A 27,386-nucleotide genomic window follows, 5' to 3' on the forward strand; every position below is an offset into this window, starting at 1 on the left:
CAGTGGTTGAGAGTCCGCCTGCTGATGCAGGGGACACGGGTTCGTGCCCTGGTCCAGGAAGATCCCACATGCCACAGAGCGGCTGGGCCCGTGAGCCATGGCCGCTGAGCCTGCACGTCCGGAGCCTGTGCTCCACAACGGGAGAGGCCACAACAGTGAGAGGCCCGCGTACCGCAAAAAACAAAACACAACAACAACAACAAATATATATATATTTGGTCTTTGTCTTTGATTCCTGGCACAGAGGTCCAAAAACTCTTGGAGTTTCCTGAGTGATAGGAGTGTCTTTGTCATTCATAAGGGGCGACTGTAGATCACGCTTGAGTTTGTCCTAATGAGACAACTTAGGGTGTTCCCCTCTCCAGATAGCCTCAGAATGGAGACTGGTCACCAGAAAGACCAAGCACTTTATTAGAGGGTGGGAACCCTCTGTCCGGCCTACCAGCCTCCGGGAGAAGAAGGGGGACTGGAGATTGAGCTCTATAAAAACCCTTGAACAATGAGGCTCAGGAGAGCTTCCAAATTGGTGAACACGTGGAGATGCTGGGAGGGTGGAGGACCCAGAGAGGACATGGAAACTCCATGTCCCCCCACCCTTGCCTTATGCATCTCTTTCTTTTGCTGTCCCTGAATTGTATCCTTTATGATAAACCAGTAACAGGAAGTAAAGCTCTGTGAGTCATTCCAGCAAGTTACTGAACTTGAGGGAACTGTCATGGGAACACAGAAGGCCACTTACTGTACAACTCGATTCATATAAAAAATCCAGAATAGGCCATTCCATAGGGCTAGAAAGTAGATTAATGGTTTCCAGGGGCTGTGGGGAATGGGTTGACTGCTAATGGGTAAGGGGTTTCCATTTGAGATAATAAAAAAGTTCCAAAATTAGACAGCAGTGATGGTTATACAACACTGTGACTGTACTTACTGCCACTGAATTGTACATTTTAAAATAGTTCAAGTGGTAAACTTTGTTATGTGTAAATTACCACAATTAAAAAAATGTACCCATTAAGATGGCTATTATCAAGAAGCCAGAAAACACAAGTTGGTAAGAATGTGGAGAAATTGGAACACTTGTGCACTGTTGGTGAAATGGCACAATTGCTGTGGTACACAGTTGGCAGTTCCTCAAAAAGTTAAACACAGGATTACCATGTGCCCAAGAAATTCCACTTGTGTATATATTCAAAAGAATTGAAAGCAGGGACTCGAATGGATATTTGTACACCTGTGTCCACAGCAGCATTATTCACAATAGCCAAAAGGTGGAAGCAACTCAAATGTCCATTGCCAGATGAATGGATACACAAAATGTGGTCCATCCATACAATACAGTGGAGTATTAGCCTTTAAAGGGAAGGAAATTCTAACACAGGCTACAGCATGGATGAACCTTGAAGATGTATGCTGCGTAAAATTTGCCACACTCAAAAGGACAAATATATGATTCCACACAGGTGAATAGTCAAATTCATAGAAACAGAAGGTAGAATGGAGGTTGCCACCGGCTGGGAGGAAGAGGGATGGAGAGTTGTTTCATGGGGACAGAGTTTCAGTTTGGGAAAATGAAAAAATTCTGGAGATGCATGGTGGTGATGGCTGCACAACAATGTGACTGTACTTAATGCCACTGAACTGCACTCTTAAAAATGGTTAGGGCTTCCCTGGTGGCGCAGTGGTTGAGAGTCCGCCTGCCGATGCAGGGGACACGGGTTCGTGCCCCGGTCCGGGAAGATCCCACATGCCACAGAGCGGCTGGGTCCGTGAGCCATGGCCACTGAGCCTGCGCGTCCGGAGCCTGTGCTCCGCAACGGGAGAGGCCACAGCAGTGAGAGGTCCGCGTACAGAAAAAAAAAAAAAAGGTTAAAATGGTAAATTTTATGTTATGTATAGTTTATCATAATTTTTTTTAAAACACGAAAAAACTAAAAAAAGAAAGAATAGGAGAGAAAAGAAAAGAAAAAGAGCAAGGGCCCTCCTTCCTTCCCCAGAGGGCCCCGCGAGAAGAGGATGCAAGGCTCGTCCAGAAGGGGGCGCGTCGGTTCCTCGTTCTCCTCCACAGCATCCGGGGCTACCCAAGAGGAGTCACTCCACCCCACCTTCGCTTAACTTCAAATCTGGGGCAGGGCGTGGCGGGGGAGGGACGGTGACGCGGAGGGGGGTCCCCTTTTTCCCGGGCTGTCCAGCCCCTTCCCCGTGTTTGGGTGGCGCAGACGGTGCCAGCTCTGAAGCGCGCGTCATTCTCTGGAAAGCTCCTGTCTTTCCAGAAGGCTTCCTCTGCTTCCCAGGCTGGCAGAGCTCGCGTCCGGAGGAATCCCCTATTTTATTCTATTTCACCTATTTCATTGCTGCTCTCACAGGATGGCCAGCAATAACTTTGGGGAACAGCCTCAGCGCGTCGCCCTCACACACATCAGCCTCCTGCAGCGCGCGCAGCGCGCGCAGCGCGCTCCGCGTGGACACGGCTACCCGCCCCTTCCTCCCAGTGACGCGTAGCAGCTGCTCCCAGAGCCGCCCAGAAAAATCCGCATAGCCCTCCCCCGGTGGACGTCTCCTGACTGAAACAAAAACTCCGTCGTGGAGGCTAGTTTCTGAGCTCTTCATAACTGGAGCCAAAATAGCACCATAGGAAGCTATGGAGTTTTCCTTGGAGAACGAGAAGAATTTTAATTTCTAACGCTTAAAACTTTTAATAAAATGCCTGAAGAAACAGCCATCTGCAGGGGTAATGGGATGAAGGTTCAAACTAAAACCACTCCTGTCTTGATTTGGTAGGTTGCCTAGGTGGAGAATGTTTTTTAAAAAGAAATGTTTCCTAGACATAAGTGAGAGGAAGGAGGAGAAAACAAGGAGAAAGGCAGAGAACTAGGGGCTTCCCTAGGGGCTTCCCTAGGGGCTTCCCTGGTGGTGCAGGGGTTAAGAATCCGCCTGCCAATGCAGGGGACACGGGTTGGAGCCCTGGTCTGGGAAGATCCCACATGCTGCGGAGCAACTAAGGCCGCGTGCCACAACTACTGAGCCCGCGTGCCAAACTACTGAAGCCCATGCACCCAGAGCCTGTGCTCCGAAACAAGAGAAGCCACCGCGATGAGAAGCCCGAGCACTGCAAGGAAGAGTAGCCCCCGCTCACTGCAACTAGAGAAGCCCTGCGGGCGGCAACAAAGACCCAACGCAGACAAAGAAAATTAGGAAAAAAAAAAAAAAAGGCAGAGAACTACTGCTTATTACTTGTTGCGGCTTTAAGTCAAGTCATATAAGGGAGGAAGGGAGGAGAGCCAGCCATTCTGGAGCTGGTGAGCCTGCAGGTGGAGGTGGATAGGTTCATGGCTTCGCTAAAACTGATGCTCTTCTCCTGTGACCTGAGAGTCTCATAACTTGGTTCGAATAACTGAATAGATACATAAATAAATAAATGTTCTATACCCTGAACTGAAGTGGATAGTTCCAGGTACTGCTGAGCAGCAGTCTAGCAGATAAGATTGCTCAAAGTCCCCTGGCTCTGCGAAAGGCCAACCTCATCTCCTCCCACTCAGCCCTGCTCCCTCTGCCTCCTGGCTGCACCTCCAGAACGTCAGACATCCTTTCACTTCAGGCCCTTTGCACTGGTTCTCTTGCCCCCCAGCTCTCCACAAAGCTTATTTCCTTGTTTTATGACTCTGACTAAATATCACACTTCCCTGAGATTTTCTTAACCATCTTGCTTAAAAGGGCACCAGCAACATCCTGTTTTCTCTATTCCCCTTCCCTATTTTTTTTTTGTTTATTTATTATTTTTGGCTGTGTTGGGTCTTCGTTGCTGTGTGCGGGTTTTCTCTAGTTGCCACGAGCAGGGGCTACTCTTTGCTGGGGTGCGGGGGCTTCTCACTGCGGTGACTTTTCTTGTTGCAGAGCACGGGCTCTAGAGTGCGCAACCTTCAGTAGATGTGGCACGTGGGCTCAGTAGTTGTGGCTCGCGGGCTCTAGAGCACAGGCTCAGTAGTTGTGGCGCACGGGCTTAGTTGCTCCACTGCATGTGGGATCTTCCCAGACCAGGGCTTGAACCCATGTCCCCTGCATTGGCAGGTGGATTCTTAACCACTGTGCCACCAGGGAAGCCCCCTATATATATATATTTTTTTTTTGATAGCACTTACCACTGTATGTTTAACATATATATTATCTATCTCCTCCCTTTGGTTCATGAAGGGAACAATTTTTCACTTTTTTCACTGCTAAATTCCAGGAATTAGCATGGTCCTGGGGAAAGCAGGTCCTTCATGTTTGTTTTCTTCTGTTTTGTTTTGTTTTGTTTTTTGGCCTCACTGCACCGCTTGTGGGATCTTACTTCCCAGACCAGGGACTGAACCCAGGGCCACAGTAGTGAAAGTGCCGAGTCCTAACTCACTGGACCGCCAGAGAAGTCCCCCCATATTTGGATAAATTGATAAATGCTGATAAAACTTTGCTTTCCCACCAGAGCCTATTGTTTCAAATTGCCCCAAAGCAATGCTGTTATGCTAGGAGATTTCTAAAAAGGGGTGGTCTCGCAGCCCACAGCCTCCAATCTGGGTTACTCACTACATAATTCTCAAATCTGACTGGGTCTGCAACCTCAGCCAATCCCCCTACTGCCTGATTCTATCCTGAAACAATCTCGTGTTCTTTCTTTTTGGTGGGATCACGATGTCTAATTGGATCAACAACTGTCTTCTGACTCCATTTGACTCCAAAGTCACCACTTTTAAGGTCAACCTAATAACTCAGTTTCTGTTATGTCGACTGAAAAAAAAAAAGCACAACCTAAAAGCTGAGAATTATGTTTTATTCAGCAGACTTACTGAGGACTTAAGCCCAGGAGCCAGCCTCTCAGCTCCAAAGATGTAAGGGAGGAACCAGAATATATAGGAGGTTTTGCAACAAAAACCGGGTAGTCAGAACGTCACAAGATTACTGTTAAAGAAAAAAAACAGGGACTTCCCTGATGGTCCAGTGGTAAAGAATCTGCCTTCCAATTCTGGGGACGCAGGTTCAAGCCCTGGTCCGGGAAGATCCCACATGCCGCGGGGCAACTAAGCCTGTGCGCTGCAACTACTCAGCCTGCATGCTTCAAACTACAGAGCCCACACACTCCAGAGCAGGTGCACCACAACTAGAGAGAAGCCCGCATGCCACAAAGAAGAGCTCAAGTGCTACAACTAAGATGCAACGCAGTCAAAAAATAAATAAAAATAAATAAAATATATAAATACTAAAAAACAAAAAAGACATCTCAAGTTAATGAATTTAGCACTTTTCTATGTATGGGAAGATGCAAGAGTCTGGGCCCATTGAAATAATTCCTTTGATGTGCACCTCAGCTATCTAAGGCCAGTATCCTATTTTTCTCCATCCTGGGTCCCCTCAGGGTGCAAAGTTGGAGGCGGCTGCAGTGGCTGGTGGCTTGATGGCTGCAACATCCTTGGTTTACTGATATGGCAGGCCACATTTTTTGTCCACACTTAAAACAAGAGCTATATCTGATACTCAGACTTTAACTTCCTATAGATTTCTGTCATCATCAGCAGATGGTAAGCTCCTACAGGCACAGACCTTTCCTCTGCTGTTGTCCATGGAATCCCTAAAGCCCAGCTTAGAGCCTAACACGTGGTGAGTCCTTAGCGGCCATGAGTCCTTCCCTGACTTGCCTTATCATCTGGCATAGACTCTATAGTCCATAAATTCCATCCATCTCACCAAGTTGCTCCCCTCCAAGACTCCCTGAAACTACACTACGTCCCTTCTGCTTCTCCCGGTCTGTACCCCTTCGCCTCTGCTGGTTCCAAAACCCTTCGCATGCTGCTTCAGTACCAGCTGTGCTGCTAAACCATACTCACCAAGATGGTAAAATCCTGCACCTCGGGCTTCCCTGGTGGCGCAGTGTTTGAGAGTCCACCTGCCGATGCAGGGGACACGGGTTCGAGCCCCGGTCCGGGAAGATCCCACATGCCGCGGAGCGGCTGGGCCCGTGAGCCATGGCCGCTGAGCCTGCGCGTCCAGAGCCTGTGCTCTGCAACGGGAGAGGCCACAACAGTGAGAGGCCCGCGTACCACAAAAAAAAAAAAAAAAAAAAAAAAAATCCGGCACCTCGCCTTCTGGATAACTTGGGCATCTCAGAGAGCACCGAACCCTCCCTCAAGCCTGAACGTTTCCTTCCTTTGCTTTCCTGATGCCTCCCTGTTTTTTCCACCCCTCTGGTCCTGGGGCTGTGGGGTTTGTACCTCGGGTTTCTCTCTTCTCACTTTAAACATAATGTCCCAGACAGTCTCATCCATATGTGTAGTTTAATTAATTAATATTTTTTTTTGTGGTACGCAGGCCTCTCACTGCTGTGGCCCCTCCCATTGCGGAGCACTGGCTCCGGACGCAAAGGCTCAGGGGCCATGGCTCACGGGCCCAGCCGCTCCGCAGCATGTGGGATCTTCCTGGACCGGGGCACAAACCTGTGTCCCCTGCATCGGCAGGCGGACTCTCAACCACTGTGCCACCAGGGAAGCCCCATATGTGTAGTTTATATGCTCGACCACTTGTGCGTGTCTCTGGACCCATCTATGCATTGTCTCCTGGCAGCCTGGCTTTCACCCGGCACAGGCACCTCAGAATCTGAAGCTCTGACTCCACTTCCTTCTTCTGCTTGTGTTACCTTCTTTCTGATGGGCCCCACCCTTCCTATAGCAGCCTGAAACAAAAGAGAGCACCTCCCTTGACTCTTCCCCCTGCCAGCATCCCTAGATCTCGTCCATCACTTAGGACTATAGATTCTGCCTCCTTAATAAATGGTTACTTCTCTCCAGTCCCAGGAGTCCTTTTCCCGTATTTGAGACCCGGGCTCCAGGTGATCCCGAATGACGTCACCTCACACTGTGATTTCCACCAGGCTTTCCAAACTGCCTCCTGATTTGCATCCCCCAGCCACAATCTTTCTTCCCTCTGCATTCAGAGTTACTCCTCTGAGCCAACCTAATTGTGCGTATCTGCTTAAAACCCGTCACCATCTTCCTACTACCTTGGGGACAAAAATCTCACCTCTGTACCCTAGCATTCAAGATTCTTCATGGTAGGGGCCCTGACTGTCATGTCAGTTTCCCCTGCCATCTCTCCCCCCGCCACCCCACCCAATGCACCCTAAGCTGCAGCTATAACCATCTTTTCAGTTCTTCAAACATCCCTCCAACTTTTGCCTAGAACGCTTCCTGCTTACCTATGCTTCAGGTCCCAGCTTAAGGCTCACCTCCAGAAATACCCCAGACCCCTGCCACCACTTGCCCATCCCCAGATGTCAGGTTTGCCCCTCCTGAGCTCTCACAGCTGCCTATACTTCTCACCACTGTTCAGACTGTTTGTTTCCTCCATTTTCCTCACTAGACCTGGAAGACGGGAATTAAAACTTGTTCACTGGTGTGTCAGTGGTGTGCCTAGAAGGCTTCCAAATATTTCTGAAAATAAGGAGATAGGCTAAATTTAGAAGGAAAACGTCATAATCATTGGACAGGTTTATTGAAGCTGAGAAGTTTTCTCACAATCCAAATGGCTTCTCATACAGGATGTGTGACATCTTTCTGACCACAAGGCCCCATCCAAACCAGGACAGATCAACACCTGTTTATTCTGGAATATAATTCAGCATTAAGCTACTACCACATGTGGACTCTGCGGCTGGATACAGATCAAGCTCGCTGGAACGTCTGTTTGCACACTTGGCCTTCACAGAACATTTCCTAGGGGCAGGGAGGAAGGGAAGACGAAAGAAGATGAGTTGGCATGTGGTCTATTACTATTAGTCACAACACTTCTGACACCAGGTACGTGGTGTCTTTTCCAATCCCATGTCTCCAACCCTCTGACGCCAAACTGGATGGTCAAGAATTTTTCTTTTTAAAATTTTCACTTTTACTTGTATCCTTCTCTCTCTTTAAAAAAAATATTTATTTATTTAGTTGCACCAGGTCTTAGTGGCGGCAGGCAGGCTCCTTAGTTGCAGCATGTGGGCTCCACAGTTGCGACAGGAGGGCTCCTTAGTTGTGGCATGCATGTGGGATCTAGTTCCCTGACCAGGGATCGAACCCAGGCCCACTGCATTGGGAGTGCAGAGTCTTATCCACTGCTGGATGGCCAAGAATTTAATTCAGTTCTGACACTGAGGACCAGAGCTAGTGCAGACCCCACAGGTCAAGGGCTTAGTCTCATGAGATTGCCCTTATTTCAGACATCAATCACAAGTCCCAGGCCACCCATACTTCCGACTGAACAACTGTAAATTGGGGATTCCCACAACCCCCTCCCCTCAGGTTCAATACTTTGCTAGAATGGCTCACAGAAACACTCTTTACTTGTACTTACAGGTTTATTGTAAAGGATGCAACTCAGGAAGGGCCAAACGGAAGAGATGCATAGGAGAAGGTATCGCCGGGGGTGGGGCGTGGGGGAGTTTGGCAGGGCAGGCAGAGCTCCAGGAGGGCTACCCTCCAGCACTTCTATGTCTTTACCAACCAGGAAGCTCTCTGAACCCCCTTATGTAGGGGTTTTTATGGAGGTTTCATTACACAGGTATGATAGCTTAAATCACTGGCCATTGGTCATTAACTTAATCTCCAGATCCTCTTCCCTCACCCAAGCTCAGGGGCTGTGCTGAGAGTTCCAGCTTTCTAATCCTGCCTTGATCTTTCTTGGGACCAGCCCCCATTCTGAAGCTATCTGGGGTCCCCAGCCACCAGTCAGCTCATTAGCACACAGAAGACACTCTCATAACTCTGAGATTCCAGGGGTTTTAGGAACCAGGTACAAAGACCAAATATGTATGTATGTATGTACGTATGTATGTATGTATACTCTATTTTTTTGAATTTTTGAATTTTATCTTATTTTTTTATACATCAGGTTCTTATTAGTTAGCCATTTTATACATGTTAGTGTATACATGTCAATCCCAATCTCCCAATTCATCACGCCCACCCATGCCACTTTCCCCCTTTGGTGTCCATACATTTGTTCTCTACATATGTGTCTCAATTTCTGCCCTGCAAACCGGTTCATCTGTACCATTTTTCTAATTTCTACATATATGTGTTAATGTATGATATTTGTTTTTCTCTTTCTGACTTACTTCACTCTGTATGACAGTCTCTAGATCTATCCATGTCTCTACAAATGACCCAATTTTATTCCTTTTTATCGCTGAGTAATAGTCCATTGTATATATGTACCACATCTTCTTTATCCATTCATCTGTCAGTGGGCATTTAGGTTGCTTCCATGACCTGGCTATTATAAATAGTGCTGCAGTGAACATTGGGGTGCACGTGTCTTTTTGAATTATAGTTTCTCTGGGTGTATGCCAGTAGTGGGATCGCTGGGTCATATGGTAATTCTGTTTTTAGTTTTTTAACTAAAAATACTCCATGGGCTTCCCTGGTGGCGCAGTGGTTGAGAGTCCGCCTGCCGATGCAGGGGACACGGGTTCGTGCCCCAGTCCAGGAAGATCCCACGTGCCGTGGAGCGGCTGGGCCCGTGAGCCATGGCCGCTGAGCCTGCGTGTCCGGAGCCTGTGCTCCACAACGGGAGAGGCCACAACAGTGAGAGGCCCGTGTACCACAAAATAAATAAATAAATAAAATAAAATAAATAAAAACACTTCATACTGTTCTCCATAGTGGTTGTATCAATTTACATTCCCACCAACAGTGCAAGAGGGTTCCCTTTTCTCCACACCCTCTCCAGCATTTGTTATTTGTAGAGTTTCTGATAATGCCCATTCTAACTGGTGTGAGGTGATACCTCACTGTAGTTTTGATTTGCATTTCTCTAATAATTAGTGATGTTGAGCAGCTTTTCATGTGCTTCTTGGCCATCTGTATGTCTTCTTTGGAGAAATGTCTATTTAGGTCTTCTGCCCATTTTCTGATTGGGTTGTTTGTTTGTTTAATATTGAGCTGCATGAGCTGTTTATATATTTTGGAGATTAATCCTTTGTCCATTGATTCATTTGCAAATATTTTCTCCCATTCTGAGGGTTGTCTTTTCATCTTGTTTGTAGTTTCCTTTGCTTTGCAAAAGCTTTGAAGTTTCGTTAGGTCCCATTTGTTGATTTTTGTTTTTATTTCCATTACTCTAGGAGATAGGTCAAAAAAGATCTTACTGTGATTTATGTCAAAGAGTGTTCTTCCTATGTCTTCCACTAAGAGTTTTATAGTGTCTGGTCTTACATTTAGGTCTCTAATCTATTTTGAGTTCATTTTTGTGTATGGTGTTAGGGAGTGTTCTTATTTCACTCTTTTACATGTAGCTGTCCAGTTTTCCCAACACCACTTATTGAAGAGACTGTCTTTTCTCCATTGTATATCTTTGCCTCCTTTGTCATAGACTAGTTGACCATAGGTGCATGGGTTTATCTCTGGGCTTTCTATCCTGTTCCATATATCTATATTTCTGTTTTTGTGCCAGTATCATATTGTCTTGATTACTGTAGCTTTGTAGTATAGTCTGAAGTCAGGGAGTCTGATTCCTCCAGGTCCGTTTTTTTCCCTCAAGACCACTTTGGCTATTCGGGGTCTTTTGTGTCTCCAAACAAATTTTAAAAATGCCACTGGTAATTTGATAGGGATTGCATTGAATCTGTAGATTGCTTTGGGTAGTATAGTCATTTGCACAATATTGACTCTTCCATTCCAAGAGCATGGTATAGTGTGCGTTGGTGGTATAGTGGTGAGCATAGCTGCCTTCCAAGAACATGGTATATCTCTCCGTCTGTGTGTGTCATCTTTGAGTTCTTTTATCAGTGTCTTATAGTTTTCTGAGTACAGGTCTTTTACCTCCTTAGGTAGGTTTATTCCTAGATATTTTATTCTTTTTGTTGCAGTGGTGAATGGGATTGTTCAAATATTTATTTTTATTGTGTCACAGCTTGTAAGAATCATCCCAAGAGTATCCTTAGAGCAAGGGTCCTTCTATCCTCTGCTTAGGCAGAGTTCTTGGCTATGCCAAAGAAGGATACATGCTGTTTGAACATTACTTCTTACAGCCAACTAATCTGAATCCTCAAACAAATTTGTGTTTTCTTTGTAGTTTCATGTTACATTTTTGTGATGGCAAGTTTCTTAACTTTGTTTTTATTGCCAGAAAAGTGTGAGATTTGTCAATCTAAGGATCAAAATATCTTCAATGTCTTTGTAATCAAAGACTCCCCAGACTCTCAAATACCACCCATATCCAACTTTAAGATGAGTGCTCTCATTTTGTTTTCATGGATCTCATCTAGATTTCACATGTACGTTGAGACTTAAAAAAACAGAGTTGGAAGCACACATTCTTGTCAGACTTAGATTTGAATCTCTACTCTGCAACCTTGGGGAATTTCTAACTCTCCACCTCTTCATTTGTAAATGGAAAAAATAGTGTCCCTTTCACAGGACTGTCGTGAAGACTAAGTGAGAAAATGCACTCAAAGCATTTAGCTAAGTAATCACACTCAAAATCATCACTCAAAAAATGTAAGCCAGGGCTTCCCTGATGGTGCAGTGGTTAAGAAACCGCCTGCTGATGCAGGGGACGTGGGTTCGAGCCCTGGTCTGGGAAGATCCCACATGCCACGGAGCAACTAAGCCCGTTCGCCACAACTACTGAGCCTGCGCTCTAGAGCCCGCGAGTCACAACTGCTGAGCCCACATGCCACAGCTACTGAAGCTCGTGCGCTTAGAGACCATGCTCCACAACAAGAAAAGCCACCGCAACGAGAAGCCTGCGCACCACAACAAAGAGTAGTTGCTCACCGCAACTAGAGAAAGCCCGTGAGCAGCAACGAAGACCCAATGCAGCCACAAATAATTAATTAATTTTAAAAAATGTAAGCCATTGTAACATACCTGTATGGCAGAAAGAAATTCTCATTTTAAAAGCCATAATTAAGCCTTGATGTACAATTTTATACCCTCTAGATTATATTTAGAAATTATTGATTAGGTTGAGCTATAATTTGTATGGTTTTGAAGTGCTGGTGGCATAAGAAATTGATATACCCTTTTGGAAGCGAGTAAGGCAATAAAGTAGCAGGAGGCAATGATGTCTCTGACAACACTGATCCTCTCTGTGAATTTTTCCCAAGGGAATAAATCCATGCATGCAAAAAAGTCTGTTTATGTGAATTTAAGAAATAGCTGAAAACACCCTGAAATATTCCTGGACATTGAAATTAAGAAAATGTTTTACTAATATGAGAGTTCATGAACCTGATGGAATATTATGCAGCCAGTTTGCTATGTTATTATATGTATTCAATTTATACATGATGAATTCAATAGGGAAATTATTTAGAAACCTGGAATATGTTTTTCTATTGAATGAAAAGGCAGAATATTCTAACAGACTGGATGGTAAGATACCAAACTGAAAACAGTGAGTTGGGATGGTAGGATTGCTGGTCACGGTTTCCTGTTCAGCATTTTCTTTAACCATCTCATCAGAAATAAGAACACTCAACAAGAAAATACAAACAACCCAATCAAAATAATGGGCAGAAGACCTAAATGTACATTTCTCCAAAGAAGACATACAAATGGCCAATAGGCACATGAAAACATGCTCAACATCGCTAATTATTAGAGAAACGTAAATCAAAACTACAATGAGGTACCAGCTCACACCAGTCAGAATGACCATCATTAAAAAGTCTAAAAATAACATATGCTGGAGAGGGTGTGGAGAAAAGGGAACCCTCCTACACTGTTGGTGGGAATGTCAATTGGTGCAGTCACTATGGAGAACAGTATGCAGGTTCCTTAAAAAAACTAAAAATAGAATTACCATATGACTCAGCAATCCCACTACTGGGCATACACCCAGAGAAAACCATACTTCAAAAAGACACATGCACCCCAATGTTCACTGCAGCACTGTTTACAATAGCCAGGTCATGGAAGCAACCTAAATGCCCATCGACAGATGAATGGATAAACAAGATGTGGTACATATATACAATGGAATATTACTCAGCCATGAAAAGGAACGATATTGGGTCATTTGTAGAGACGTGGATGGGCCTAGAGACTGTGAAGCAAGTGAGAAAGAGAAAAACAAATATATATTAATGCATATATGTGGAATCTAGAAAAATGGTACAGTTGAACTGGTTTGCAAGGCAGAAATAGAGACACAGATGTAGAGAACAAACGTATGGACACCAAGGGGGGAAAACGGGGGTGGGGGTGGGATGAACTGAATTGGGAGATTGGGATTGACATGTATACACACTAATATTTATAAAATAGATAATAAGAACCTGCTGTATAATAATAATAATAATAATAAAGTAATAAATACGAAAAAAATAATTACCATATGATCCAGCAATCCCACTCCTCAGTATATACCCAGACAAAACTATAATTCAAAAAGATACATGCACCCCTATGTTCATAGCAGCATTATTCACAATAGCCAAGACATGGAAACAATCTAAATGTCCATTGACAGATGAATGGATAAAGAAGATACACACACACACACACACACACACACACAATGGAATACTACTCAGCCATAAAAAAGAACAAAATAATGTCATTTGCAGTAACATGGATGCAACTAGAGATTATCATATTACGTGAAGTAAGTCAGACAGAGAAAAACAAATATCATATGATATCACTCATATGTGGAATCTAAAATATAACACAAATGAACCTATTTATGAAGCACAAACAGACTCACAGACATAGAGACCAGACTTGTGGTTGCCAAGGGCGGGGGGAGGGAAGGGATGGACTGGGAGTTTGGGGATAGTAGATGCAAACTATTACATATAGAATGGATGGACCACAGGGTCCTACTGTATGGCACAGGGAAGTATACTCAATGTCCTGGGATAAACCATCATAGAAAAGAACATAAAAAAGAATATATATAACTGAGTCACTTTGCTGTACAGCAGAAATTAACACATTGTAAATCAACTATACTTCAATAAAATAAAAAAAAGAACAAAACAGGGCAAGTACCAGGTGGAGTTGGTCCCCTTCAATCCAATGGGTCCAGCCTCTGTTCTTCTTTTCCCCCTTCTGCACACAGGTGAGTCTGTCATTGTCCCAGATGACCAAGCTCTGCATGAGGGATGGGAGAAAATACTGGTTTGCTCTAGCAACATCCTCAGGTATTACTAGGGAGGGTGCCAAGGTAACCTTGCAAAACTAAAAGCCTATGTCATTACTTTAATTTTTACCTTGCATTTTCTGTTATCCAGGCCTTTGTTATCCTCATCAAATTCTTCTCCAACTTTAAATTTCACAAGGTAGTTCCTGAAGCTGCTGTTCGTCTGGATGCTAAAAGAATCCCCATTCTGCTCAATCACTTTCTGTGGTTTCAGCAGCCTCGCTATCTTACGAGTGGCAAAGTCAATACCTTAAAAATAATTTTTTAGAAAGAAAAGAAGACATTTCAACATTTCCTTGAGATGCAAAAGCTAAGAATGTGGCAGATGTCCTCAAGATCATTGCATTTGATGGCTAGTGCTGCTTTTACAACTTCAGCGTCATTTCCTGACAAAATTGGATCTACAGGGTCAGCTATCCTGGCAAACCTCCTTCCAGAGGCTGATTAAAAATCTTGAACAGCTTTCAGGGAAAGTTCATTTGGCTGGCTGTGCGTTAGGTGATGGATTTGAAGCTGGGCATGGCAGAGACAGTTCTGGGAATCCCCTCAGAGGTTGACAAGAGGACGAGGAAGCCAAGGGGACTGGGCTCAGGCCCCAATCCAGCCTCAGTCACAGCTGCCTTTTTCTGCTTTATACATTTACACTTCCAATTAAGACAGCATTTGAACAGTTTCTGAACACTGGGAAAACAAAACAAAACAAAACAAATCACCTCTAACAAAAAAGAAAAACAAACGGGGAATTCCCTGGCAGTCCAGTGGTTAGGACTCAGCGCTTTTACTGCCAAGAGCCTGGGTTCGATCCCTGGTCGGGGAACTAAGATCCCGCAAGCTGTGTGGTGCAGCCAAACAAAAACTTAATAATTAAAAAAAAAATTTTAATTTTAAAAATTAAAACATGAAAAAAATTAAAATGAAAAAAGAGGAAAAAAAGCACCTCAAAAAACATTGTAATCATGCAAATACTACTATACATTGAAAAATCTTTAATAAGTTTTAAAAAAGAGTCACACACCAAAACATGGAACACTGAGACGATCAGCATTTTGGTATAGACAGCTCCCATTAAGTGGCTATCAACCCATTATGTACTAGAGGTAAGGGTTGCTATTTTATTTTATTTATTTATTTATTTATTTTTAACATCTTTATTGGAGTATAATTGTTTTACAATGGTGTGTTAGTTTCTGCTTTATAACAAAGTGAATCAGCTATACATATACATATACATATATCACCATATCTCCTCCCTCCTGTGTCTCCCTCTCACCCTCCCTATCCCACCCCTCTAGGTGGTCACAAAGCACAGAGCTGCTCTCCCTGTGCTATGCGGCTGCTTCCCACTAGTTATCTATTTTACATTTGGTAGTGTATATAAGTCCATGCCACTCTCTCACTTCGTCCCAGTTAGGGGCAGGACAGGAATAAAGACGCAGATGTAGAGAATGGACTTGAGGACACAGGGTTGCTATTTTAAATAGGGAAGCCAAGTGCCATTTCAGCCAGAGCTGAGGGAAATGACGAAGTGAGCTGTAAACTGTGCAGATTTCGGGGGGAAAGAAGTGTAAGACAGAGGTCACAAGGATCCCAGGAAGGGCGTGCCAGATGGTCTCAGGAACACCCAGGATCCTGGGCTGGCTGCAGCAGAATGAGGGAGATTGAGGAGGAGGCGGGGACCTAGAGATGAGATGCGAGGGGACAAGGACCATCGGGCTTTAACCCAGAGCAAGATGGAGTCAGACGGGAGCCACTGGAACGTTTAGAACAGGTGACACGATCTGACATGATCAGGCAGCCACAGCTATATGCTGGCTCGTCACCCTGGACAATTCTATGAGTCACAGGGCATGGTTCTCCTATTTAGGGATTGTCCTATTACGTAGAATAAAGTTTTAGGAATCTTCATTGCAGAGACTTACGTACCTCATTGCAGGTAGCTTGGTCCCAGAGTTGACCCCTGTTTTAATTTGTTTGCCTAACAGATTCGGTTTTTCCTGACACGACTGCCACTTGGGGTTAGCTGTGCTTCTCAGGGCTGGGTGCCTCATACTTCCACTTCCAGCCTAGAAAACGTGGCCAAGCCCTGAGTAGGGGTCCTTCAGCATCTCATTAGCCCCCACCCATTTCTTTTGTCTTCTTAAAAAATTTTTCTCTTTTTCTGGCCTCGCCACGTGGCTTGTGGGATCCTGGTTCCGTGAACAGGGATTGAACCTGGGCAGTGACAGTGCGGAGTCCTAACCACTGGACTGCCAAGGAATTCCCAGTCCCACCCATTTCTCAGCTCAATGATACTGTAAATGTTTTAGAACGAAATAATGCCATTTGCAGCAACATGGGTAGACCTAGAGATTATCATACTAAGTGAAGCAAGTCAGAAAGAGAAAGACAAATACCATAGGATATCACTTATATGTGGAATCTAAAATATAAATATCTACGAAACAGAAACAGACTCACGGACATAGACTCACACCCCTCTTGTGGCTGGCAAGAAGGGTGGAGTGGGGGAGGGAAGGATTGGGAGTTTGGGATTAGCAGATGCAAACTATTATATATAGGATGGATCACCAACAAGGTCCTACTGTATAGCACAGGGGACTATATTCAATAACCTGTGATAAACCATAATGGAAAAGAATATGAAAAAGAATACATACGTATAACTCAATCACTGTTTTACAGCAGAAATCAACACAACATTATAAATCAACTATATTTCAATAAAAACATTTTTTAAGTGTTTTTAACCTAGAACCCAAGTTTTTAGCATGAAATGCAAATGATCCAGTCTTTACTTGTTTTCAGCAATGTTTAAACATTGAGGCTAAACCCTTAAAATATTTATCTGATTATTAAAATGACCAATCCAAATTTAAAATAGGTATCACTGACTTTCCTTAAACCCTATTCTGTATGTGGAACAAAAACAAACAAGAGGGCTTCCCTGGTGGCACAGTGATTAGGAATCCTCCTGCCAATGCAGGGGACATGGGTTCGAGCCCTGGTCCGGGAAGATCCCCCATGCCGCAGAGCAACTAAGCCTGTGCGCCACAAGTACTGAGCCTGCGCTCTAGAGCCCGTGCTCCGCAACGAGAAGCCACTGCAATGAGAAGCCCGTGCACCTCAACAAAGAGTAGCCCCCACTCACTGCAACTAGAGAAAGCCTGTGTGCAGCAACGAAGATCCAACGCAGCCATAAATAAATAAATAAATAAATAAATTAATTAATTAATTAATTTAAAAAACCGGTGGACAGGGACTTCCCTGGTGGTCTAGTGGTTAAGAACCTGCCTTCCAATGCAGGGTACTCGGGTTTGATTCCTGGTTGGGGAAATAAGATCCCACATGCTGTGGGGCATCTAAGCCCCCCGCACCACAACCAGAGAGGAGCCCGCATGCCGCCACTAGAGAAGCCTGTGCCGCAACAAAAGATCCTGCATGCCGCAACTAAGACCCGACACAGCCAAATAAATAAATAAATAAACTTTAAAAAAGAAGAAATGGTGGACAAAAGAAGGCCTCCGTGCACAGGCCCCACTCGGTTTCACTACCACATTATAAGATTGTCACTTAACAGATATGCAGTTGCAAGGCTGGCCTTTTTAAAGATCAAAATTTAAATTAGCTTAAGTTCTGGTCATTTTCTGCCAGGTCTACACTTACCATGACCTCAGTGACCAAATGGCTTTAGTGCTCATAAGGCTTTTGTCCAGGTCAAACCATGCTTTTCCACACTATTAGATTTTTAAGTAGTAAATAAGACACTCCAGCAGGAGGAAGAAACAATCTAAACGATGCACATCCTATTACAAGGATGTGTGTGAGCATACACATTTTAGGGCAGGATCTCAAAGAGGCCAACACAAACATATACTTTTCTAAACCTCATCTATTCACATTAACCCTTCATCCCAAAGCCACTTCTAATCTTGAGGCAATGTGGGTCTTGGAGCCAAGAGATACCGGCTTTAAATCCAGTTTATGTGGTGACCTTGGACAAGCTGGTAACATCCCTGCCTTCTCATGTTCATGGGATTAAAGGGGAGTCCACACAAGATGGTCAAGCCCTTGCAGGCATTAGCACAGCATTCTTTCCTGCCTAGAGCTTCACACCTTGGGTCTTCCTTTGCTATTGTGGGGTCCACCAAGAACTCCCAAATCCAGAGCTAGCTCCTCCAGTCTTTAGAACCCAAACAAACTTTCTTCAATGTCCAAAGGACAAATTGCCTTTCTTCTCCCTGCAATTTGGCAGAAGCTAGGAAAGAGCAGTATCAGAGCCATGTTGGGGAGTTGCAGGATCAGCCCTAGTCAGAAAGGAGTAATTTTCCCCCTCAAAAGAGAGGCTGGGGGACTTCCCTGGTGGCGCAGTGGTTAAGAATCTGCCTGCCAATGCAGGGAACACGGGTTTGAGCCCTGGTCCGGGAAGATCCCACATGCCGCAGAGCAACTAAGCTCGTGTGCACCACAACTATTCATATCTAGAGTGAGCTTGCACTCTAGAGTTCTTGAGCCACAACTACTGAGCCCCCATGCCACAACCACTGAAGCCCGCGTGCCTAGAGCCCATGCTCCGCAACAAGAGAAGCCACTGCAATGAGAAGACTGCACACCACAACGAAGAGTAGCCTCCGCTCGCAGCAACTAGAGAAAGCCTGTGGGCAGCAACGAAGACCAAGTGCAGCCAAAAATAAATAAATAAATACATTTATAAAAGAAAAAAACATAAACATCTTTAAAGGGAGAATCATTTGGGGAGGGGGGTCAGAGTCTTTGCTATCTTCCACTGTGTGCAGGCTTTCAGGGTGGTGTTCTAGGAATCTTGTGCTCAGTCTGAAGTTACCATCCTCCACCTGGGTGGAGACCTTAGTTCCTTCATAAGAACTCAAAGGTATTGTTATGTATATTCCTTGAGGAGGAACAAGGACCCTGGCCCAAGGCTGCATTATTGTTTCTTGACTGCTCTTCCTTTGTTTCTGCATTCCCTACTTTCCCTGATAAGCAACTTGAATCTGATCTTTGGAACTCAGGGAAGGTCAAGGAAACTGAATGACTACTTCCTACAAATAAGAAAGGAGGGACACAGAAAGGATTTGTACCCATGAGGGCCCCACAGGATTCTACTCAGTTTCAGAATCACCTAAGAATCTGGTTGAATGCAGATTCTGATTCCATAGATCCAGGATCTGGGATGAGGCACAAGTGTCTGCATTCTAAGGAGTTCTGCTGTTCCTTGAGTAACAAGACCCTACAATCATCTGGATCTGAGCCCCTATTTTGCCCAGGAAAAATGCATTGGCCCTGGAGTCTATGTTTTTACATGTGGAAGGCAGAAGAGAGTGTTTGCCACACAAATAGCCATGTGTGCCAAATCATTTTCTTCCCAGGTTTTTGGCAACTGGCAATAGGTTTTAGGCTGATTTCAGCTATTGTATAAAATGCTAATGTAAGCAGATAGGTTAGGGGGTCCCCCAGAGAAAGAGAACCAGGCATGGCTTTCTCGACATAAGAGAAACCATTTTTGGCCTTGCCATTTTTATTTTTTTGGTGTCGCCTTTTATTTTTATTTTAGTTTAGTTTAGTTTAGTTTTTGGCCATGCTGTGTGGTATGTGGGGTCTTAGTTCCCCAGGGATTGAACCCACGCCCCCTGCATTGGAAGCACAGAGTCTTAATCACTGGACTGCCAGGGAAGTCCCATGGCCTAGGCATTTTGTGATCTAGGCCTAGCCATTTTGTGATCTAAGCCTGGCCATAATGAGTGCCCTTGAGCAGGTCTCAGTGATGCAGGAACAAAGGAAAAGTAGTCAAGAAAAAATACTTCAGCAATAAAACAGAGCCCTACTTCTGTAAGCAGCTTTTTTGCCCCTTTCCTGCTTGCCTATTTCTGTTCCCCTTAAACCTTAATTATGACAATGAGATCACTAGGTAACATTTAACCTAACTCCTGACTTATGTTCTACTAAATGTCCACAATGCCTTGCTTAACCTGTTGATTCTTTCCGTAGATTAAAAGAAGTAGGAATGAAGAATTAAGTAAAGAATGACTAGTTTTCTACCCCCAGCAACTCCCTGAGGAAATTTACAGGCAGACCACACAGGCAAAATAGCATCCAAAGGAAGATCAGGAGAAGTCAGCAGGTTTTCAAGCAATGGAAAAATGATGAAGAATTTGACCTCCTACCTTAATAATTAACCGAGATTCCCACCCCACCCCCTTTTTCCCTTTAAAAACTTTCATGGCTGAGCATAATCTTTGGAGTTGGTTTTGGGACATGAGTCCACCTTCTCCCCAGATTGCCAGCTTTTCTGATTAAAGCAACTTCCCTTTCTAACAACACTTGCCTCTTTAGTATTGGCTTTTGAGCAGGAGAAGCTAAACCTGAGTTTGGTAACAATTCCTCCTCAAGGAATATACAGAACAATCTGATACAGTCTTAGTTCCACAGGAACTAAGGCCCCCACCCAGGTGGAGGATATAATGATGGTGTTGACCCTCCTGAGTTGAATCAACTAAATCTTGGACTCTGCCCAATTCTATGCTGAATTCTCCTCTGCTCAAACCCCTTCACGAATATGCATATACCCTTGCTTAAAACTTCACCAATTTTGCTATTCAGGGAGACGCTGCTTTGGGAAAGATCCACAGTGTTGTCCTTACTTGCTGCAAGAAATAATAAATCCTTTCTTCTCCTGATCTTTGGCTTGGCTGTGTCTTTTGGCTGGACACCCACCAAGAGGTGAACCCAGATTTCAGGTAACACTAAGAGATCCCTTGGTTTGTATTTTAGACACTCTTTAGAATATCAAATCTGATCCAACCACCTCTAACAGATGGGGAATCTAAATGAACTCAGAGGTTATATGACTTTGATTCTATTACCAACAATCAACGGCTAGTTATCTGGGTTTCCAGCTTGGTGGTCTGTTATACTAACTAGCCTCTACTCCAGTATCCTTAGCACACTTATATTTCTTTTGGGAAACAGACTGCAAATAACAGTTCATGTGTTGTCTGGATCTAGTATCTTTCTAGAACCTGAACCAAATGTAAAAAAAGGAGTAGTGAGGCAGGATATTGACTCAATACTCTATGGCTTAATCCTTTGTGAAATGGGTTGGATGATAAATGAATATAGCTAATGTAAATAAATAGCCTCTGTTGGCCTCTAGGATCTAATATAGTGCCAGATAATTGATAAGCTTCTACTGAAATCACAAAAAAGAAAGTATCAAACAAGGGGTTATAGCAGAGTGTAAAGAAAAGCAAGACAGTATTGGGGACAGGTGAAGGATTCCATGAATACGCATTTGAAAAACACTAAATACAACACTCAGAAGGCTGCTCTGCGATACGTGACAGGCTTAACAACAGATGTCTTCGCACACTTGAAATGTTGACCCTGACTCCATTCCCTGTTTTCTTCTCTAAGAAATTTGCTCTAAAAGCCATGGAGGGCCTCCCCTGGTGGTCCAGGGGTAAAGAATCCACCTTCCAATGCTGGGGACATGGGTCATCCCTGGTCGGTGAACTAAGATCCCACGTGCCACAGGGCAACTAAGCCCACACGCTGCAACTACTGAGTTCGCGCGCCTCAGCGAGAGAGCCCCCCTGCTGCAAACTACAAAGCCCAGGCCCTCTGGAGCCTGTGCGCCACAACTAGAGAGAGAAAACCTGCAAGCCACAACTAGAGAGAAGCCTGTGTGCTGCAACGAAGAGCCCGCACCACAACAAAAGATCCCGCATGCTGCAACTGACCCAACACAGCCAAATAAATAAATAAATAAATGCCAGCCATGGAAATGGTTAAAGAGAAAGAGCATAGCAAGGCAAAATTCAAAGCCATCCCCTGATCTTTAGCACTTTATCCTCCATAAAGAAGCCAGATACTAGCCAGGAAAACCAGGGGAGAAAGCACTTATGGTCACATGTCGCCACTAATTTGGGGGTGAGGAGATAAGTACATTATCAGGATTTACTGCCTTTGGGAAAAGTCATCATTTATTCCTTCTTATGAATGGGAAAGAGAGGAAATGAGATTCAGGTGAAGGTAGAATATGCCACCCTCAAATGTGCCCCTTTGTCATACTGACTATTTTGAAATGAAGATGATTGGGAAGCAGATAGAAGAAAAGCTCTCTGCCCTTCCCCCAGAAGCAGGACATAATTGTGTAAATGTGTCTCCCCTCTCTCTGTACCAGGTCGGACAGAAGTTAGGGAGACAACACTAGATTCCTATCAGCCTAGAGATGGCATCAGAATTTACATAATAAACTTTACTAACTAGCTCTCATTTTCCATTAGTTCCTCCATGTATTTATCTTCCCACAATTTGCCACCCCTAGAAAGTCAAAGCCCTTTTCTTTGTCTTGCCACTTCTCTACGAAATTATTACTCTTTACTAAGATGCTACATAACCAAGTTCTAACCACTCTGAGATGCTCATCACTGAATGTTCCTGTGTGTATTCACCATGCATGTGCTAACAAACTTCTCTTTGTTCGTGTCTTGTTACTCTTTTTTAAAAAAATTAATTAATTTTTGGCTGCATTGGGTCTTCGTTGCAGTGCTCGTGCTTCTCATTGTGGTGGTTTCTCTTGTCGCAGAGCACGGGCTCTAGGCATTTGGGCTTCAGTAGTTGTGGCACCTGGGCTTCAGTAGTTGTGGCATGCGGGCTCTAGAGCGCAGGCTCAGTAGTTGTGGTGCACGGGGCTTAGCTGCTTCGCGGCTTGTGGGATCTTCCTGGACTAGGGCGCGCACCCATCTCCCCTGCAATGGCAGGCGGATTCTTAACCACTGGGCCACCAGGGAAGTCCCTACTCTGTCTTTTTTAGTCTAATTTACAGGGCTCCAGCCAATGAACCTAAGATGGGTAGAGAAAAAATACTTTTTCCTTGCCTATGAGGTTTTGTGTCAGTATGAATCAGATTTAGCTTGAGAAGTTCCAGACTTCCCTACTTAGTGTGAGAAAGGGAGGGGAGAATCTTACCACAGGCTGGGAGATCTTAAAAACACACGGGGGCTTCCCTGGTGGCGCAGTGGTTGAGAGTCCGCCTGCCGATGCAGGGGACACGGGTTCGTGCCCCGGTCTGGGAAGATCCCACATGCCGCAGAGCGGCTAGGCCCGTGAGCCATGGCTGCTGAGCCTGCGCATCCGGAGCCTGTGCTCTGCAAGGGGAGAGGCCACAACAGTGAGAGGCCCGCCTACCGCAAAAAAAAAAAAAAAAAAAAAAAAAACACACGGGAGGGGCTTCCCTGGTGGCGCAGTTGTTGAGAGTCCGCCTGCCGATGCAGGGGACACGGGTTCGTGCCCCGGTCCGGGAAGATCCCACATGCCACGGAGCGGCTGGGCCCGTGAGCCATGGCCACTGAGCCTGCGCATCCGGAGCCTGTGCTCCGCAACGGGAGAGGCCACAACAGTGAGAGGCCCGCGTACCGCAAAAAAACCCCAAAAAAACACAAGGGAGCCTCAGAACCGTACGTTTCAAAGTGGTTAAAATGGCCGATTTTATGTTATATTTATTTTAGCACAATTAAAAAAAAATGGACCCCGCTGCTCTCAGTTTACAGATGGAGAAACTGAGGCCCAGGTCAGATAATGAAGAGGCGGAGCCAGAGCAGCCCCCAGCCCCCTAGACTCCCAGCAACTCTGGCCCAACTGTCAATAGCGCCACTGATGGGTGTCATTTAGGCGAAAGTGCTTGGCACAGAGTAGGTGCTCAGAACCATCAAGTCTGAAGAATTAAACTAAGGGCAGGACGAACTAAGAATCGGCACGGAAGGGAGGCGTTCTACAGTCCCGGCAGGAAATAAACTCTTGAGGCCCTCTAGGAAGCAAGGCCATTGGACGGGGCCCCACCGCCCCCCTACGCACCCTGGAGGTCCCCGCGTTCCCTTCCCTCCGCGCCTAGAGCGCCGGAGCCCAAGCCGGGCAGGGGGCGGTGGAAGCGACCCCCCCCAGGCGGCCACCCACAGTCCTCCCGGCTGGAATTGGGCCCCGGGGTAGGGGGGGACGGGGTAGTGGCCTCTAAGGGGTCTGGGTTTCTTGACCCTCCTCAAGCCCTCGAGGGAAGGAGAAGCCAGAAAACTGAAGATTTCAAACGTAGCTCCCGAACTCCACCTGGCACCAGAGTCACCTGGGGGCGCGGGCGCGGCCGGAGACCGGCTGGGGAAGGTCCTCTGGGGCCCGGGAATCCGCGTCCCGGACCAGCTCCAGGCGATGCTGATGCGGCCGGCCGGGATCTCCCCGGGACGGCCACTGGGCGCGGGGAATCCCAGAGCCGCCGCCCGGAGCCTCGCGTTCAAGCGGCTGCGCAGCGAGGTTCTCCCGGGAGGGGCTTCGGGCCGGGGCGCCCCCTCACCCGGCTGGACCCCCATCGTGTCCCCGAGCCTCCCAGCGAGGTGGGCCCATGCCACCCGCGCCCCCGCCTGCTTGGAAGTCCGCGATAGGACAGGAGCCTCGGCCGCGGGGTAGAGACGCACGGGACACCGGCGGACACACGGAAGGACAGGCAGAGAGACTCGCGGACGGGGGAGAAAGAAGGACGGGGAACGGGTGGGCGGACGGGGGACAGGAGGAAGGACGGGAGGGACCGGGACATGGGCAGACGGGTGGCGGGGGAAGGGGATGGGGGAGACCGAAGGATGGGGGGACAGGCAGACCGACTGGAGGACTGGCAGACGGACGGGGGTGGGAGACCGACGGTCAGAAGGACGGACAGCGAGACGGAGGATGGACGGGGGTGGGGAAGCGGGGGGAACCGGCGGATCCTCAGGCAGACGGGGGGGACGGAAGGACGGACGGACGAGGGTGAGGGGAGACAGGGAGACTGACCCACAGGCCAGCCCGGCCGGAGCCCGAGGCCCCCGCACGCCCCCCACCCCGACCCTACCTAGGGCCAGCATGTAGCCCTCGAAGTTGTCGCTGCTGAGCAGGTTCCAGGTGCCGCTGAAGTCGGCGGGCATGGCGGGGCTCGGGGCGGCACTGGCGGTGGGCGGTGGGGACTCGGGAGGTAAATGTGCGGCCGGGGAGGCGGGACCGGGGCGGGACCGCGCCGGGAGGAGCTTTGCGGGGAGCACCGAGCACAGGCCTCCGGGAAGTCCTCCCCACTCGAAGCCTCCTTCGCCACGCGCTACTGGATTTCTGCTACCGCCCTTTTGGAGGTAGCTCAGTTTTCCTTCGGGCTTCCTCCTCTCTGCTTTAACTCCAAACCGTGATCACAGCCACCCTGTTTTCTCTGCCTACACGTTACTAACCAAGGGATCTCCTTCAAAGGCATGGCATTGATTACTGTGTCAGCTGCAAATAATATGCCAAAAAATCCAACTCTAGTGGTCTCAATAAATAGGGGGTTACTTTCCTTACCTGTCAAGCAGTCCTGGGATAAGCAGCTGCGGGTGATGATACGGCAGCTCCATTGTCACGGAAGTGGCACCTCTGATTCTCCTGGCTCTGTGATTCCTGCCGGTTACCTCACTGTGATGAGTTGGCTGCTGGGCTTCCAGCCGGAACATCCACATTCAAGGTGGGAAAGAAGGGGTAGGGCACCACCTGCCATTATCCCTTCATCAGATTTCTGTTTACCCTCATTGGCCCAAACTGTGTCTTATGCTAATTCTAACTACAAGGGAGCCTGGGGAATCTAGTATCTAGTCTTTAGCCTTGTCAGTACAGAAAGGCCAAAGCGTAAGGTGTTGGGAATGTGGGCTAACCTATAATAGCCTCAAACACCCTCTCTATAGGCTGGCTCCAAGACTTATCTGTCCATTTCTTTTCTTTTTTTTCTATTAAAAAATTTTTTTTTATTGGAGTATAGTTGATTTACAGTGTTGGGTTAGTTTCAGGTGTACAGCTTATCTGTCCATTTCTGATCTCTCCCGTGAGCTCCAGACTCAAGTATATTAATAGCCGACATTTATTGAGTGATTACTATGTGTATTATCATTTATCACAAAATCCTACCTCTCCAATAGTTACTTTAGTATCTCCATTTGACAGAGACAAAACCTGAGACACAGAGAGGTTAAGTAACTTGCCCATGTTCATACAGTTGGTGGAAGAGTCTGGATTCGATCTCAGGCAGACTGACTCCAGAGCTCATGTGTCACCTCTCACTGCTTAAGATGCCTCTCGGGACTTCCCTGGTGGCGCAGCGGTTAAGAATCTGCCTGCCAATGCAGGGGACACGGGTTCGATCCCTGGTCTGGGAAGATCCCACATGCCGCGGAGCAACTAAGCCCATGCACCACAACTACTGAGCCTGTGTTCCAGAGCCCGTGAGCCACAATTACTGAAGCCACACGCCTAGAGCCCGTGCTCCGCAATGAGAAGCCACCGCAATGAGAAGCCTGCATACCACAACGAAGAGTAGCCCCCGCTCTCTGCAACCAGAGAAAGCCCACGCAGCAACGAAGACCCAATGCAGGCAAAAATAAATAAATAAATAAATAAATTTATTTAAAAAAAAAGATGCCTCTCAATGTCTCCCCTTGGATGACTTAAAGGCATTCGAATGTAACATATACAAGGCAGAAAGCATAAAACAAAATTATTCCTTGGCTTTCCTCATCTCCATAAATTGTACCACTAGTCACCTGGTTGCTTAAGCCCAAAGCCCATTTAGACACTGGATTTCTCCCTTCTCTGCTCACCCATATCCAATCCATCAGCAAATCCTGTTGGTTCTTCCAACCTAACCCAAGCCACCATCCTGTCTTGCCTCTTCCTGGACTTGCTGCTTCAACTCCTGACCCCACCAAACCATTCTCCATCCTGCAGTCAGGCAAGCTTTTGAGAAATGTAATTCAGATCTTATCACTCTCAAGCTTAAAATGTTCAGTGTTCAGTGTTGTCCCATTTTTCGTAAGAGGAAACTGCACTCCCTCCCATGGTTCATAAAGCCATTTCTGATTTGGTTTCTGGAAACTTCTCCAACATCATTACACTCTGTCTCCCTTGACTCAGCAACTCCAATCATAACAGTTTTGTTGTGGTGGTGATTCTGTGCAGAGGTCAAACCCTTTCTTTCTTCACAGTCTTTGTACACAGTGTTCCCTCTTCCTGGGAGGTTCTTCCTCCTGGCTTTTGCATGGTTAGCTCCTCTGGCTTCCAGTTCAAAAGTCACCATTAGGGAAATAGTCATTTTTAACCATGCTCTTCATGGAGAAGAATTTTCCCTAAACACCGTGTTTTTTTTTTTTTTTCCAACCCTATTTCTTCCTCATGGAGGTGGA

The 27,386-nt window shown here is 46.2% G+C and overlaps 1 protein-coding gene across 1 annotated transcript; it reads right to left on the reverse strand.

Moving 5' to 3' along the window:
• Window positions 1-7,498: 7,498 nt before the first annotated feature.
• RBP7 (retinol binding protein 7) lies at window positions 7,499-25,173 on the reverse strand. The gene is made up of 4 exons (XM_081218670.1): window positions 25,046-25,173; window positions 14,228-14,406; window positions 14,007-14,108; window positions 7,499-7,736 (listed from the first exon to the last, which is right to left on the reverse strand). The coding sequence occupies exons 1-4, from the start codon at window positions 25,116-25,118 to the stop codon at window positions 7,686-7,688; spliced, it is 405 nt and encodes a 134-aa protein (XP_081074796.1). The 5' UTR covers window positions 25,119-25,173; the 3' UTR covers window positions 7,499-7,685.
• Between the last annotated feature and the right edge of the window lie 2,213 nt (window positions 25,174-27,386).

This window comes from Mesoplodon bidens, assembly GCF_964165515.1.
Source record: "Mesoplodon bidens genome assembly, chromosome: 2".
In the NCBI taxonomy this organism is placed as follows: domain Eukaryota; kingdom Metazoa; phylum Chordata; class Mammalia; order Artiodactyla; family Ziphiidae; genus Mesoplodon; species Mesoplodon bidens.